The 12627-nt window shown below is 38.0% G+C and overlaps 1 protein-coding gene across 3 annotated transcripts in view; it reads right to left on the reverse strand.

Annotated features, from left to right (window-relative positions):
* Positions 1–277: 277 nt before the first annotated feature.
* plce1 (phospholipase C, epsilon 1) overlaps positions 278–12627 on the reverse strand; it is an 85618-nt gene continuing 73268 nt past the window's right edge. For 2 of the 3 annotated variants that reach the window (XM_032574620.1, XM_032574621.1), the window contains 11 exons: positions 10961–11098; positions 10422–10712; positions 9297–9460; positions 8546–8807; positions 8178–8296; positions 7754–7882; positions 7478–7666; positions 6308–6505; positions 5987–6199; positions 5203–5314; positions 278–3726 (listed from right to left, as the gene is read on the reverse strand). In XM_032574620.1, coding sequence (XP_032430511.1) covers positions 3527–3726; positions 5203–5314; positions 5987–6199; positions 6308–6505; positions 7478–7666; positions 7754–7882; positions 8178–8296; positions 8546–8807; positions 9297–9460; positions 10422–10712; positions 10961–11098 — 2015 coding nt within the window. In that variant the 3' untranslated portion in view covers positions 278–3526. Of the gene's footprint in view, positions 3727–5105; positions 5315–5986; positions 6200–6307; positions 6506–7477; positions 7667–7753; positions 7883–8177; positions 8297–8545; positions 8808–9296; positions 9461–10421; positions 10713–10960; positions 11099–12627 lie in introns of all 3 variants that reach the window. The other variant, XM_032574622.1, reaches the window with a different exon arrangement.

The following is a 12627-nucleotide window of genomic DNA, read 5'->3' on the forward strand; positions in this document are numbered from 1 at the left end:
TGAGTGCATATAGATTAGTGTAAATAGTAGCAATTCTATATTAAAATAATATTTAAAAATCTGTCATGAAAACCTTTCTAATTCTCCAAACCAAGATGGCTCAGAAGGCTGTCAATTGCAGGTGAGATAACGAAAATTCATAACTTCTCCAACCAACTCCAATTCAAAAATCCAGGAATATCTTTAAATAGGCATACTTCTGTAGTTACCATTCTAAAGTAAAACTGATTTGTTATTCACCGATGTTGTGCTTACATAAAACACCCTAACATGCAACATCATTAAATATTTGCATTTTATTCAGATTTTGCTATGTGACAAATCCATCAATAACTATCCATTCAGAAATTCAAGTAAATAGATATGTGCTTATGACAGGTTTTAACACAGATCGTGGGTGGTAGATGATATACTGAATGTTATATGGAGATAGTGCTAAAGATGCAACACAGCCGACAACAAGCAAAGACATATCAAGTTCAGTGGATATAAAGAATACATCAAAATGTAAATAATCTTTTCTTTCCACATTAATGAAAAATATGACAATAACATACACTACTGCGTAACTGCAGGATAATATGCCACGAGGATGACTACTGCACAAAACTTTACACAAAAATATTTACATGGCTAAATACGTTTGAGTCAAGTTAAAGGAGAAGGATGTACCTCTTCTTTAACAAAAATAAATAAAAAATAAAAACTACTTACAGGGACTTGTACAGAAACAACATAACTGCCAACCAGGGCTTCACATTAAAATAAATAACATACAGTTCTCTCAGGTTGTAAAAAAAAAAACAACAACAACATTACATTCAGAAATGAGGTCTACAGGTTAGGAAGAAGGAAAGCAAGATGTGAATGTGTGAAAACCCAGATTGCTCACAGATTTTTACAGCCTAACAGAAACACTTCCTACCTGCACTGACATCACTTTCATCCAGGCCAGGGAGGCTGCAGGTAATGGTCGTTTGATAAAATATTATCTTTTGCCTGCCATAATGGCTTTTCTTTGTGTTTAATTTCAAATCTGTAGCTGTCTGATTGGATACGAGGATTAAAGCTTCATTATCACTGACATGAAGTTGAGGTTTCTGGGCTCAGTGTTTCATCTACCTTAATTACCAGAAGCCTCTGGGACCAGACCTCCCCACTGTCAGATGATAATCATTGTGTGTAAATGAAATCAATTCTGACCAATTACAATAATTCAAGGCCAACAGTTAAATATATAAAATTAGAGAGAGTGAAGAAACTGTTTCAATATTGCACTAAAATTCTAACTAATTTACTTGGCACTCTGCTAGCTCCAGATAACATGAAGACTAAAGGAAAAAGAGGTTTTTTGAAATTTAAACGCTAATAAGTCAGTACACGATCGGTCAGTAAAACGTTGGAATGCGAGTTAAAAATCTTAGTAAGGGGCTTACCAAAACTATTACCAGGAATTTAACCAAAAAACTTATGAGAGGAGATAACAAATGATTTGTCCCACTAAAGCTTTGACGATTTAGTGGTTTGTAAATTCAACTCCATATCTATTTGTGGCCATTTAGGGTTGGGTATGCATGTTTTGGTAAATCGGTGTTCCTCTCACCAGAAATCACCACCCAGACAAAACAACTAAAGAGTTTTTGCTTTTGAAGAACAAAATATTCAACTGAAACGCAAGCAATTTTTGTTGGTAAAAAAAAAAATACAATGAAAGCAAATCTCAGTTTGTCGATCAAATTAAATAACAGCTTTTTAACCACATTAGTAGAAATTGTCATGTGTATGTTTTTTGTATTTGTACTTTTTATCCATATTTACATCTTCTTTTTTCAACTTTTCCAACAATGTTTTGCTCGGGGAAACTTATGGAGTAAATATTGTTTCCATTTCCAGACTTAATTTTACCAACAAAAGAAAAAACGTTACGTCACGAGGCACTCTTTAGGTTGGATCAGAAATATGTGAGGGAGACCTGACATATCTATAAATCAGATGTCAAACATACATATACATTTACAGTTCTAAGTAAAATAAATACTAATAAAAACTTACTGATGAAAATGGGAAAAATTGGCCAAAGGTGATTGTAGTTATCAGTTTTTTGTTTACAAAAATATGTCCAACATCTTTAAAATTTAAGCTCAGATGATACATTGATATGAACAACTAAAATAAAATTCATCTCACATTTTCTTCTGTTTTAAATAAAAAAAAAGAACTTAGTTCACAATAAAAGCAACACAAAATGGTCAAAATAAAGAAAACAAAACACAATATGATCATCTAACACAAATAAAAGAAATAAAATGTGCAAAATGCTGTTAGGAGAATAATCACAAAAAATTATGAGCTGAACTCTGAACTGCTGCATGAACTTAACATGAACTTATAGGAACAGTTTGACTGTGGCTCCACTTAAAATCTTGTTACACATTAGATTGAGAAACTGGGAAATGAAAATTTGCACAGATTTTAGATGTACAGTGGCCTCCCAATAGTACTGCAAAATATATATTTTCCTAAAGGTATTGCGTTAGTTGCCAAAATGGTAAGTAGCAAGAGATGTGAGCTCTTAAATTTTCTGTGCCACAGCTTCAAATCCTCCTTAAAAACATCTTCAAACAGAAGTTTGAGGCAGTTTTGCAGCATTCTTCAGCCATATTAAAGTTAAGCAACAAAAGGTCCCACAATTGTTCCTAAACAGAAACCAATATTGCACAGTGCACACCTACGCTGTTCTAGGATGCTGCCATGTGTACTGTTGCTTTTAGTGCAGGTATTTTAGTGTTCGACAAATTGCCTGGAGCCTCGCAGCTTCTATTAGTGAATGACTAAGTAAAGTGGAAAAGTTTACTTCACTGCCTCAAACTGTGCTCTTACAGCACAACAGAATTGAAACAGTGAGAAGAAGAACCAAACAAGCCCGCTTGTCTGCCTCTGTTATAATGTCTTTACCCAAGAGAGGAAGAATAAAATCTCCTTACTTACAATATCCTTCATTTTAATTAAGATCTTCCTCCATCTGTCACTACTTGAGTATCAGTTTACATCAAACCAGTTGCCTCCTTTGAACCATCTTAACCACAAAATAATTTGTGTCTAATAAAAAACATTTATCCATTGAGCAGCTCATTTAGCAGTTTAAACTCACACTTATTTGTCAATTAACTGTCCCTCAGGGATTTTTTTCCCCCTGCTCATCAGAAACAGGAGGAATATTTTAGTGCTATTTACAGTCCCTGAAGACTGCAATTAAAAACAGCTGCCCATGATACTCTGGACCATCTCTGGAGCCGTAACAATCACTATAAACAAAGAGGAATGGGAACAGACACTTGGGAGTATCCCAAACTCCTGTCCATCATTCCATTTCCAAGTGAGGAAACAAGCTTATTATGCATTCCTCACCTTAAGAAGAATCTACCTCAAAATCTACAATTCCTCATGGAAACACTTCAGAAATTGTGGGAAAACAGAAAATTCCTCCAAGTTTACGAGTAGTCAGTGCAAGTTTTCCTCCTGGATCTCATTTGTGGATCTTCCAGTTCCTAAGGAGGTGAAGCTTCAAAACTCGGAGGGTCAGCGAGCAGCTGGGAGGGTGGAAAAGTTGGAGTTCTCTATTAAAGGAGGAGGAAGAGGAGAAAGAGGAACCCTGGATGAACCTTCCAGCCGCCACCCTACCCTCAGTCACCCACGCCTTCAGACCTGCAGCTGCAGACAGATACCCTGCAGAGAACATAGTTTGCCTTTTATTTTTATATTTAGAATGGAAAATCTATGTATTTATTCGATACAACCACAGAGGTCTAACATGGATATGCACTGTAATCAAAACCACACAGCAAATAAAAACAATCATGAGAAATGGATTATCGCTAGAAAGTGAAACTGAAATACTGTTGGTGATTAGTGTACTACATTTGATTTTCAGTTGGTGGAATGAAGTTTTGTTTCATTCAACATGTCTGACTCAGAACAAAACACTCAAACAATCTGAAGAGTGAATCCAGAAATAAACCTCTTTCAGACCAAAAATCACAACATGATTTACACGTTTCATGCTCTTTTGGTAATTCAGTAACAAAGTAACAGAACATATGGAACACTTTGCACCTAGTGCCACTCCTTGCAAAAATGTGTGAAAAGCAGTAGAATAAACTAACCTAGAGCTGCAGGTAATGGTTATTTTGGTAGAGTATTGATTATTCTGACGATTAATGGAGATTTTTAATTTAACCAATTAAGACCTCTTCTCATCAGGTCAACCCACAAGTTTTCCACAAGATGCATGTGTGAAGACTGAGATGGTTATGGAAAGAAGATGATTCTGTCTGGTGAACTATTTCTATGTTGATTTAGCCATATCTCAATGATAATGAAAGACTCAATAAGAACTCTTGAATTTTTCTGGAAAAAATGTAACCAATTTATACCATAACAAGGCTCCTCCTAGAGCCTAAAAAAAGACTCTCCACCTTGTAGAGTAGACACTATTGCCAGACAGTGAGGAAATTCAACCTTCACTTCATACCAAACATACATAAAGGCTGCTTTAGGTATGTTTGGGAGGACACTCAGTGACCCTTACATGCAAAGGTTTACTGCATTTCTCTAACAGTGAGCGTTGGAGAACATTTTGCCCCATTTACTGTCATGATCACTGAAAAGTTTTGGCTTCTTATTGACTGGAAAAACTTGGGTCCTCATCAAGCCAGAGGCTGAGAAAAAACAGAACCTGTGTTGCATGCTATTTATACCCCAGGGAAATGGGATGTAATTGATTGCTCAATACAACTTTGAAACTCTGCTCAAATTATAAATAAAACATTTTTTTCAATAGCTTTTAATTTGAAAGAGTTGTTGGAGAGGGCAATAAGTAAGGAAATTGTGTTTTGAATAATAAAAATAAAGGTATAGTTAAATTTATGCACCGATTTAAAATATTTTTTGGTTTCAAATTTGTGATTTATTAATTCTAGCTTTTTGCACATCGGTTCTCACTGGTGCCAGTACCTAAGAAAGCTGCAAGTATAAGAACCCCTCGAAATGTCTCTGCCAGCACTCAGTTCTATGTAATGTTAGAGGTTATAGACAGCATACAGTACCTCTGTTGCCTCTCCATGCACAGACACCAGGCAAATTGTGAGCCTCACTCCTGGAGCTCTGTCAGAGCCACACAGCATGCAGCTCGCTCATCCTTACTCTGCGTGGGGCCGTCCGCTGCCATGCCTGTCGTCATGCTGCGGCTGCGACTGGTTAACTTTTTCAGCTCACTGGCAAAGGAAATCACTTTCTTTTTGTCCTCACGCACCAACTGGAAGAAGAAGGGGTTTGGTGTTAATGGAACAAAATAAAAAATGTCCCAAATGGTTATTTCAATCTCCTCGATATAAAGGCAGAATCCAGGTTTCTAATCATTTTCCCCTCTTTTTGGTAACCTGATTTATTTGCTGTTATACATATGTATTATTTGTGAATGAAAGCACACTAAACGGAACTTAAAAATGTACTTTAAGCTTTATTTAGCGAGCTTTATTTCCAGTTTCACAGCAAAAGGTGTCAGATGCAAAAATAATGATAAATAAATAAATTGCAGAGAGAAAAAGCCGTTTACAAGCTCATTAAAAATGCATGATAAATCACAAAAAACATGGAAAGGAAGCCGAGCACAAACACAAAACCAAACGCAGCAGCAGCAGGTACACTAAAGCAATTATGATTGTTAAAAAAATAACACACAGCTTGAACAGCACGTTAGAACATGAGAAACAATTTGCTTTATGTGTAATGCTGCAAGAACAAGTAGAAGCACAAGGATGAAGAACACATGTAGCAGCCACACATTGTTTCTGCCCATAAAACAATAATACTGGGAAAACACAATTGAGACAAAAACATCACCGGAAAACAAAGCATGAAACACTGAAAGCTAAAAAACTAAAAAAAGCGTCTTGTTCTGGAAATATCTTTCTGTATTTCGAGCTACCTGCTCTTTGAGTTTAAGAATGAACTTTCCAGCGCCTCGCCAGCGGTTCTGAGCTTGGTAGACGCACTCGTGATCCAGCAGCACCCGCTGAAGGGGCTTGGCGGCAGAGGACTTCTTAGAACCGGCCTCCTTGCCGACCTCCTCCACCAACACATAGTCGCAGGGATTGGGATTGCACAGAATACTGTAGGAATACTTTGCCTTTGACAGTGTCTACTCCAAAAAAAAAAAAAAAAACAGACAACAGAGAAAAAAAATATGATATAGAAATCATAAAGCTGGAATTGTGTGATGTGCTTTAATAATTTCTTAGGGACCCACCTGCTGGATGATGTCCTGAGCCGTGCTGTACCGCGGGGCTTTGATCACAGTGTGAGGCTGTTCTGGTGAAACTTCATGGACCTGAACCAAGAACATCTCATCCTCTCCTCCACTGCCGCCACCACCTCCTGCTGCGTCTTTCCCCGCCACTGTCGCCTCCTCCTCTCTCTCCAGGACAGTGATTTTGTCAGTAAGGTTCTGAATTAATGAAACCAACAAGAAACAAACTTCAAGAAAAGTACAAAGTACAGGTGCATTTTAATTAAATTACAATATGATCGAAACGTTTATTTATTTTGGAAATCGAAAGGAAGAAAAGATGTTATATATTTTTATTACACACAGAGTGACACATCTGAAGTGTTTATTTCTGTTAATTTTGATTATTATGGCTTACAGCTATAAAAAACACCAAAACTTAGTTTTTTTTGGAAAACTTGAATATAAAAATAAAAGCAAAAAAAAGTATTTCCAATAAAGAAATGTCAGCCGACTGAAAACGACGTTCATGTATTGCACTGTTTATGCAGGCAATACCGCCTGGGGCTGTTTGGGGCTCTTTAGGTTACTTTATTTATACATGTAGATAGATTTCTTTCAACACATATCCACACACACACACACACACACAGAATAAAAAAAGAAAGACATCATAACCAGAATCATTCGGATATAACGGTGCTGAAAGTGCTTGAGGCTCCACAAATGTGATCGCAGCAGGACACAGAAGTAAGAGTAAGACTCAAAAATAGAAAAAAAAAGAAATCTATAGATACTATCAGTGTCATTTCAGCTGCATCAATACAGAATGGTATAAAGCGCATGCAGCTCTAATAGCTGCCTTCAGCTTGTCTGCGATGTTTGATCTGCTGTCTCAATTAGACAATATTCCGTAGATTCTCCATATGTTTTAGATCAGGCATACCATGATCAATAAACCAATATCATGATCAATAAACCAATATCTGGTTTATTGATCATCTGTGCACAATGATTTTACATAATTTATTTTGTTCTTGAACAGAATCATTGAAATACATAAAAGTTTTGAACATTAGAATCTCACTCTCTGAAATGCATTTTTAAGAGATAACCAGAAGAGGGCACTAGAGTCTACATTACATCATGTAGATGAAGTAAAGCACAGGATGCTGCTCAGTTTGTTTGTACCTCCTCTCTTGTTTTGATGCAGATCCTCCCCACATATCCATCGTCTGTGTCCCAGCTGCTGACGAGCCTGACCACCTCCTCCTCGGGGGCCAGGGGCCGATACTGAGCGCAGCGCTTCACCTCGCTGCGCTCCTTCAGCAGGGGCACTTTCTCCTCACACAAGAAAGGGTTTTCTCCAGATGTCACAACCTGAACACATATAAATGACAAACGCGTGTTTATTTCTTTCACTCCTGCCTCAGTCGCTTTTTAATTTTTAATTTCTGTCGCACATACCATGTCCAGCAGCTGTTTAGCCGTGGTCTGCTCCGTTACAGAGAAGACTTTGAAGGGTTCTGGACCAGGAGCCCCATGTACTGTCACCCTGTGCTGCTCTGAAACACGCTTCTCCTCTGCACTAAACAGCTGTAGAGAGAGCAGGCCACGCACGGCGCGGCAGGTTATGAAACTTCCTGACATGACATTTCTGCTTTAGTCGACACTCTCCTCAGAGCGAGAAAGTCAAACCGAAGCGAGTTTTGATGTTGCTGACTGGGCCAGCAGGAGTTGCTTTGAACATTCCTGGGTTGCAGTCTATCACTTGTTAAACTTTAATGAGGATGTGTCATTATGAAGGCTTTGAAGTTTTACAAGTGCACTTAAGCGATCAAATCTTGTTTGAACCGCTGCAATCTCAGCAGCAGACCTGAGCAAGTCTTACCAAAGATGAGGGAGTGGCGCCCCCTGTGGGACCTTCCTCTGTTCTGTGGCTGTAGATGAATAAGCTGGAGACCTCGAGATGTTCATTATGCTGCGTTCTCAGCTGAACATGCCTGTAACCTAAAACACAAAAAAAACAATAACTATACTCAGACTGCATATATATGCTTTTTTTAAATTATGTCTTTAAAATGACAGTGAAAGACTGGATCTAACATTTTCTATATGTATAATGGCTTACAAAAATGTTAAGGCCCCTAAAAAATGTTCACATGCGATGAGGATTAACACATATATATAGTATTTATTATTTTATTTATTTATTTTTATTTACTATGACTTATTTGTTGTCAGCTGTGTGACTCCAACCTGGTTTGAGGGCTTTCAGAGGCAGAGTTCTCTGGGCCGTGATCTGGGAGCTGTTGTTCTCCACCACCGCAAATCGCAGGAAACACATCTCCTCGAAATGCACCGTGAACTGAAAGCGCTCGCTCCACATCGGGTTGAGGGTGTTGCGGTGGATGGGTTTGGTGCGGAAATGGTAAGTGTCGACCGACATTCCCAGGACGTCTACCTCGATGCAGGGGCTGCCGGAGCTGTTACCCGGACAGACGTTCTGTCCAGAAACAAGCTGAGAGGAAAGCATGATGCGAGATGCTGTCATTTCTTTCTAAATATATCATTCGGCACTAAAGAACAGGTGGGTCTGAGAGCACTGCATTCACAGTCACCCTGACCTGCAAAATAGGGATTTACTTTCTTTTAGACCTCCACACAGGAACACAGTGTGATTTTTGTGTTGAGTCACTCCAGTTTATACTCTTTGTTCTGGTACATCAGTTTACGACCAGATTAAAAGCGTTCCGGCGAATAATACTTTATTAACATCAACAACAACTTTAAAAAAGGTCAACCCAATCAACTTCCATCCAAAAAAGGCAATACAGCCATGGGTTTTGTGTGTGTGTTTTTTTTTAAGATCCTAAACTAACATTTGATGTACATATGGGAAGTTCTTTTTTACATTTATGTAAATAACAAGAAAATGTGTCATCTTAAAATTTAAACATGTAGGAACAATTGTAAAAGTTTAGTCATTCTGAGTGATGTTTAAACTCACAGTGAGGGAATAGACTGCTGGGCTCATTTTCTCCAGATCTCTTTCCATCGGACAGAACTGCTGGTAAAGTGGACAGCTACGGTCCCAGAGCACAGCAGGCTTCAGAACATAGCCACAGCCACCATTAGCCTCAAACAACGCTGTGTTTAACTGCATCGGCAGATCTGAGGAGGAAAAAAAAAAATCTAAACTTTTAACACAACAGAACAAGCAGGACCTTTGCACAAAATAGAACAGTGTAGAAGGAACTGACTTCTGTTGTAACAGTTTGTGGGAAAAGGCAGCAGTGTGGGCTCACATTGGCGAGTTGAGGGATTTTCTCACAAAAACAGAATGTGGTCGGCATGTAAACTGCTCTAAAGAGACAATAAAATTGTCTCTCCATGTTTAACACTGCCATTCTTTCAAGCTGCATCCGAGAGAGCCTTTCTAAAAAGCAAATACTTAATGTGATGGTGAGCATCCTCGTCACATTTTTCACTTTTATGCGTGAGTTTATGTTTTAAAGATGATGTAGTCATGATTGAGTAGGAAATATTTAAAAGATAGGAACAGACACTGCAATCCTCTAAAAAAAACAACACTTCTGCCTTACAGATCTCCTCTGCTTTTGCTTTCTTTGACACACCTAAATTAAAGGGTAATTTCCTTGTTGCTAAATTATGACTTCATTATTAAATTATTTTTGAGGAAGCTAAATTCAGTATGTCTTGCCACACCCAGGCCTGACTACTCTGTTGAGCAAGATTTACTTAAAAAGAATCTGTCTGACAACAGGCTAAATGATCTCAAAAAAGCAACACATTGTGACTCGAAAAACAAATTTATTAGAACCTATTGGTCTGAAAAGGCCTACAGCTACTTATTAGGTTTGGCGAGACATTAATTTAAAGTCATTTAGCCTTTTTCCATTAACAAATGAAATAATTTAAATGCATCTTTTATATTTACTTCCTGCACTGGCAGATCTGCACCTAAAGGCTCCAAGGCAATTCAAAGATGCTATAGACTTATGTAGAAACTCGAAACACATGTTGCATTTTATCAAGTAGACATAATCTGCCTTTTATCCCGCTTCATACCTTGACTGACATGTACCTAAGCAGGTCAGCACATTGTTCTCACCGTCTGTCTGATAGTTGAGGGCCACCAGCTGAATTCCATGCAGCCAGAAGAGCAGAGGGTTGGGATTCGTGGAGTCGATCCTGGTAGCTGCTGGATATGTCCGGAGCAGCTGGCACTCCGTGTGTTGGATCAGCTTCTGAGAGTACCGCCGACACAGTCGCTTGGCTGCGTTCTCGTTGACGGATGAGATGTGGTAACATTTGGGTGTGCGGATGATTGCGCTGAGCGAAGTGGAAGGGTTGAGTACAGGGGATGTCTGCTGTTCCTCCCAGCTGAGCCGTTCAGAGCCACCTGCAGAAACAGCAAGGAAAACTTTTGAAATCAGTATTTTTAGTCTTCTAAAATGTGGCAAAATAATAGAAATTATCAAGAAAAAAAAATCAGAATTAGCTTTCTGTTAGTTTATAAAGACTAATAGTTAATTATTAATACCATTAACTATACTAATCCAATCCATCTTAAATGTTTTTTAATTAACAAATGATAGATTGGTCTGTTTATTTTCTGTTAAATCAGGAGCAGCTCTAGGCCCTACATACCTTTTCCAGGGGTGCGGCTTTGGGTTGTGACCTCCCCTGTTGTGCCACAACGAGAAGGAGCTGTTCCAAATATGGACTTCCTGCTTTTTCCTCTGTCCTTTCCTCTACCAGAGCCAGATGGAGACAAGGTAGACAGACCTGCAGGGAGATAGAAGGCACATTTTTAAAGATTACAGTGAACTATACGTTGCCATTCATAGTCCCTTTTAACTCTGGTTAATATCAACCAATAGAGTCCAAGATCCAATTAAACCTAATTTAATTAGATAAATAAAATAAGTGTGGGAGATTTCTACAACTTCACTATCAGTTTCAGTCTTACTGTGGAGGACAAAATATCAAAAATGTCATCAGAATGAGGCATTTTAGAAATTTTGTAAAGAAGTGAAGAAAACCGTCACCCATTTTGATCAATAATTTTAATTTCATGCTGTTCTCTGTGCGGCAAATGACAAATCACTAAGAACAGTCATAAGGCATAAAACCAAAAACACTTTTCAACCAAAGATTAATCTGAGTTGATGACACAGAGGCTCTGGAGCCTGAAGTAGCTGTAAAAACTCCCAACTCTGTTGCCAAGCAATCTGCCTATATGTGTATCTTGGAAGAGCGTGCACTTCTCAGTTTGGAGAAAGCACAGAAAGCATGTTTTTTTTTACCAATATTAAGCAGGGTGCCATAATTTCTTTTTCTTCTCTTTAAGAATGTCAATTGCTCATTTTATCTGCTTGGCAAGGTCCATTATTGGTCTTACTTTGACGTGAAGAAAGCTTTAGTCAATGTTTATTTAGGAAAATGTTATTTTTTATAAGCTCATCCTTTCCCCACACAGAATTTTCTCAAAGTGGATTTATTTATGCAAAATGAAGTCTATATGCATTTACTTGAAATATGAGGAAAAGCAAAAAATGAAGGATAAAAATAAGCGTGTTACTAAAACCAACGGCATCAAACACTTTTGCTTTTAATAAAAATTGAAAATGTAAATATTTGCACACAGCTTTTTATGGGGTATTGTGGCCAGTCAGGAGAGCACATTTATAGTTCCAGGCCTCCTGCCTTTGTGAAATGAGCCAATCCTCCCTCTTCCTTTCTCACATCCTTGTCTCTGGAAACTGTAAACAAATAAAATACTAGTGGAAACACTGGCGGGTTTATAAGGGCATATGTCATTTAACGAGAAGACGATATTTTAGACATGGAAGAGACGATGAGGTTTTGTATTTAAAGCGCAAAGAGAAGTATTTGAGATAAATTGCAGTGAGGAATGAAGACAGATTCCTCTGAAGACGATACAGGCAACATCATGAGTGCATAAAGAAAACGAAGTCAAGTGTTCTGATCTGAAGAACTGAGGATGTACTCAAGTTAAACTCTGAAGTCTAAAAGGCAGAGCAAATGAAGAGTCTTAGATTCCAGTTTACTTATAAAGGAGATAAGGATATTCCCAAAACATTTTCTTACAACACAGTAAAACTAACTATGGTTTTATTAACTTCTGCAGAAAACTGAAGCATAATAAAGTGGCCACAATTTCCCAAAGGGGTAGGAGGAGTCATGAGCTTAGTGGGTGTTCTGTATGGGATAGCAAAGGAGTTGCAAAAATGACTGCCATTTATTTCTTGAAAAGATAGCATTAAAAGCAAAACAAAAATGAAATCATCTGA

The sequence above is a fragment of the Xiphophorus hellerii genome, chromosome 10, assembly GCF_003331165.1.
Source record: "Xiphophorus hellerii strain 12219 chromosome 10, Xiphophorus_hellerii-4.1, whole genome shotgun sequence".
Lineage (NCBI taxonomy): Eukaryota > Metazoa > Chordata > Actinopteri > Cyprinodontiformes > Poeciliidae > Xiphophorus > Xiphophorus hellerii.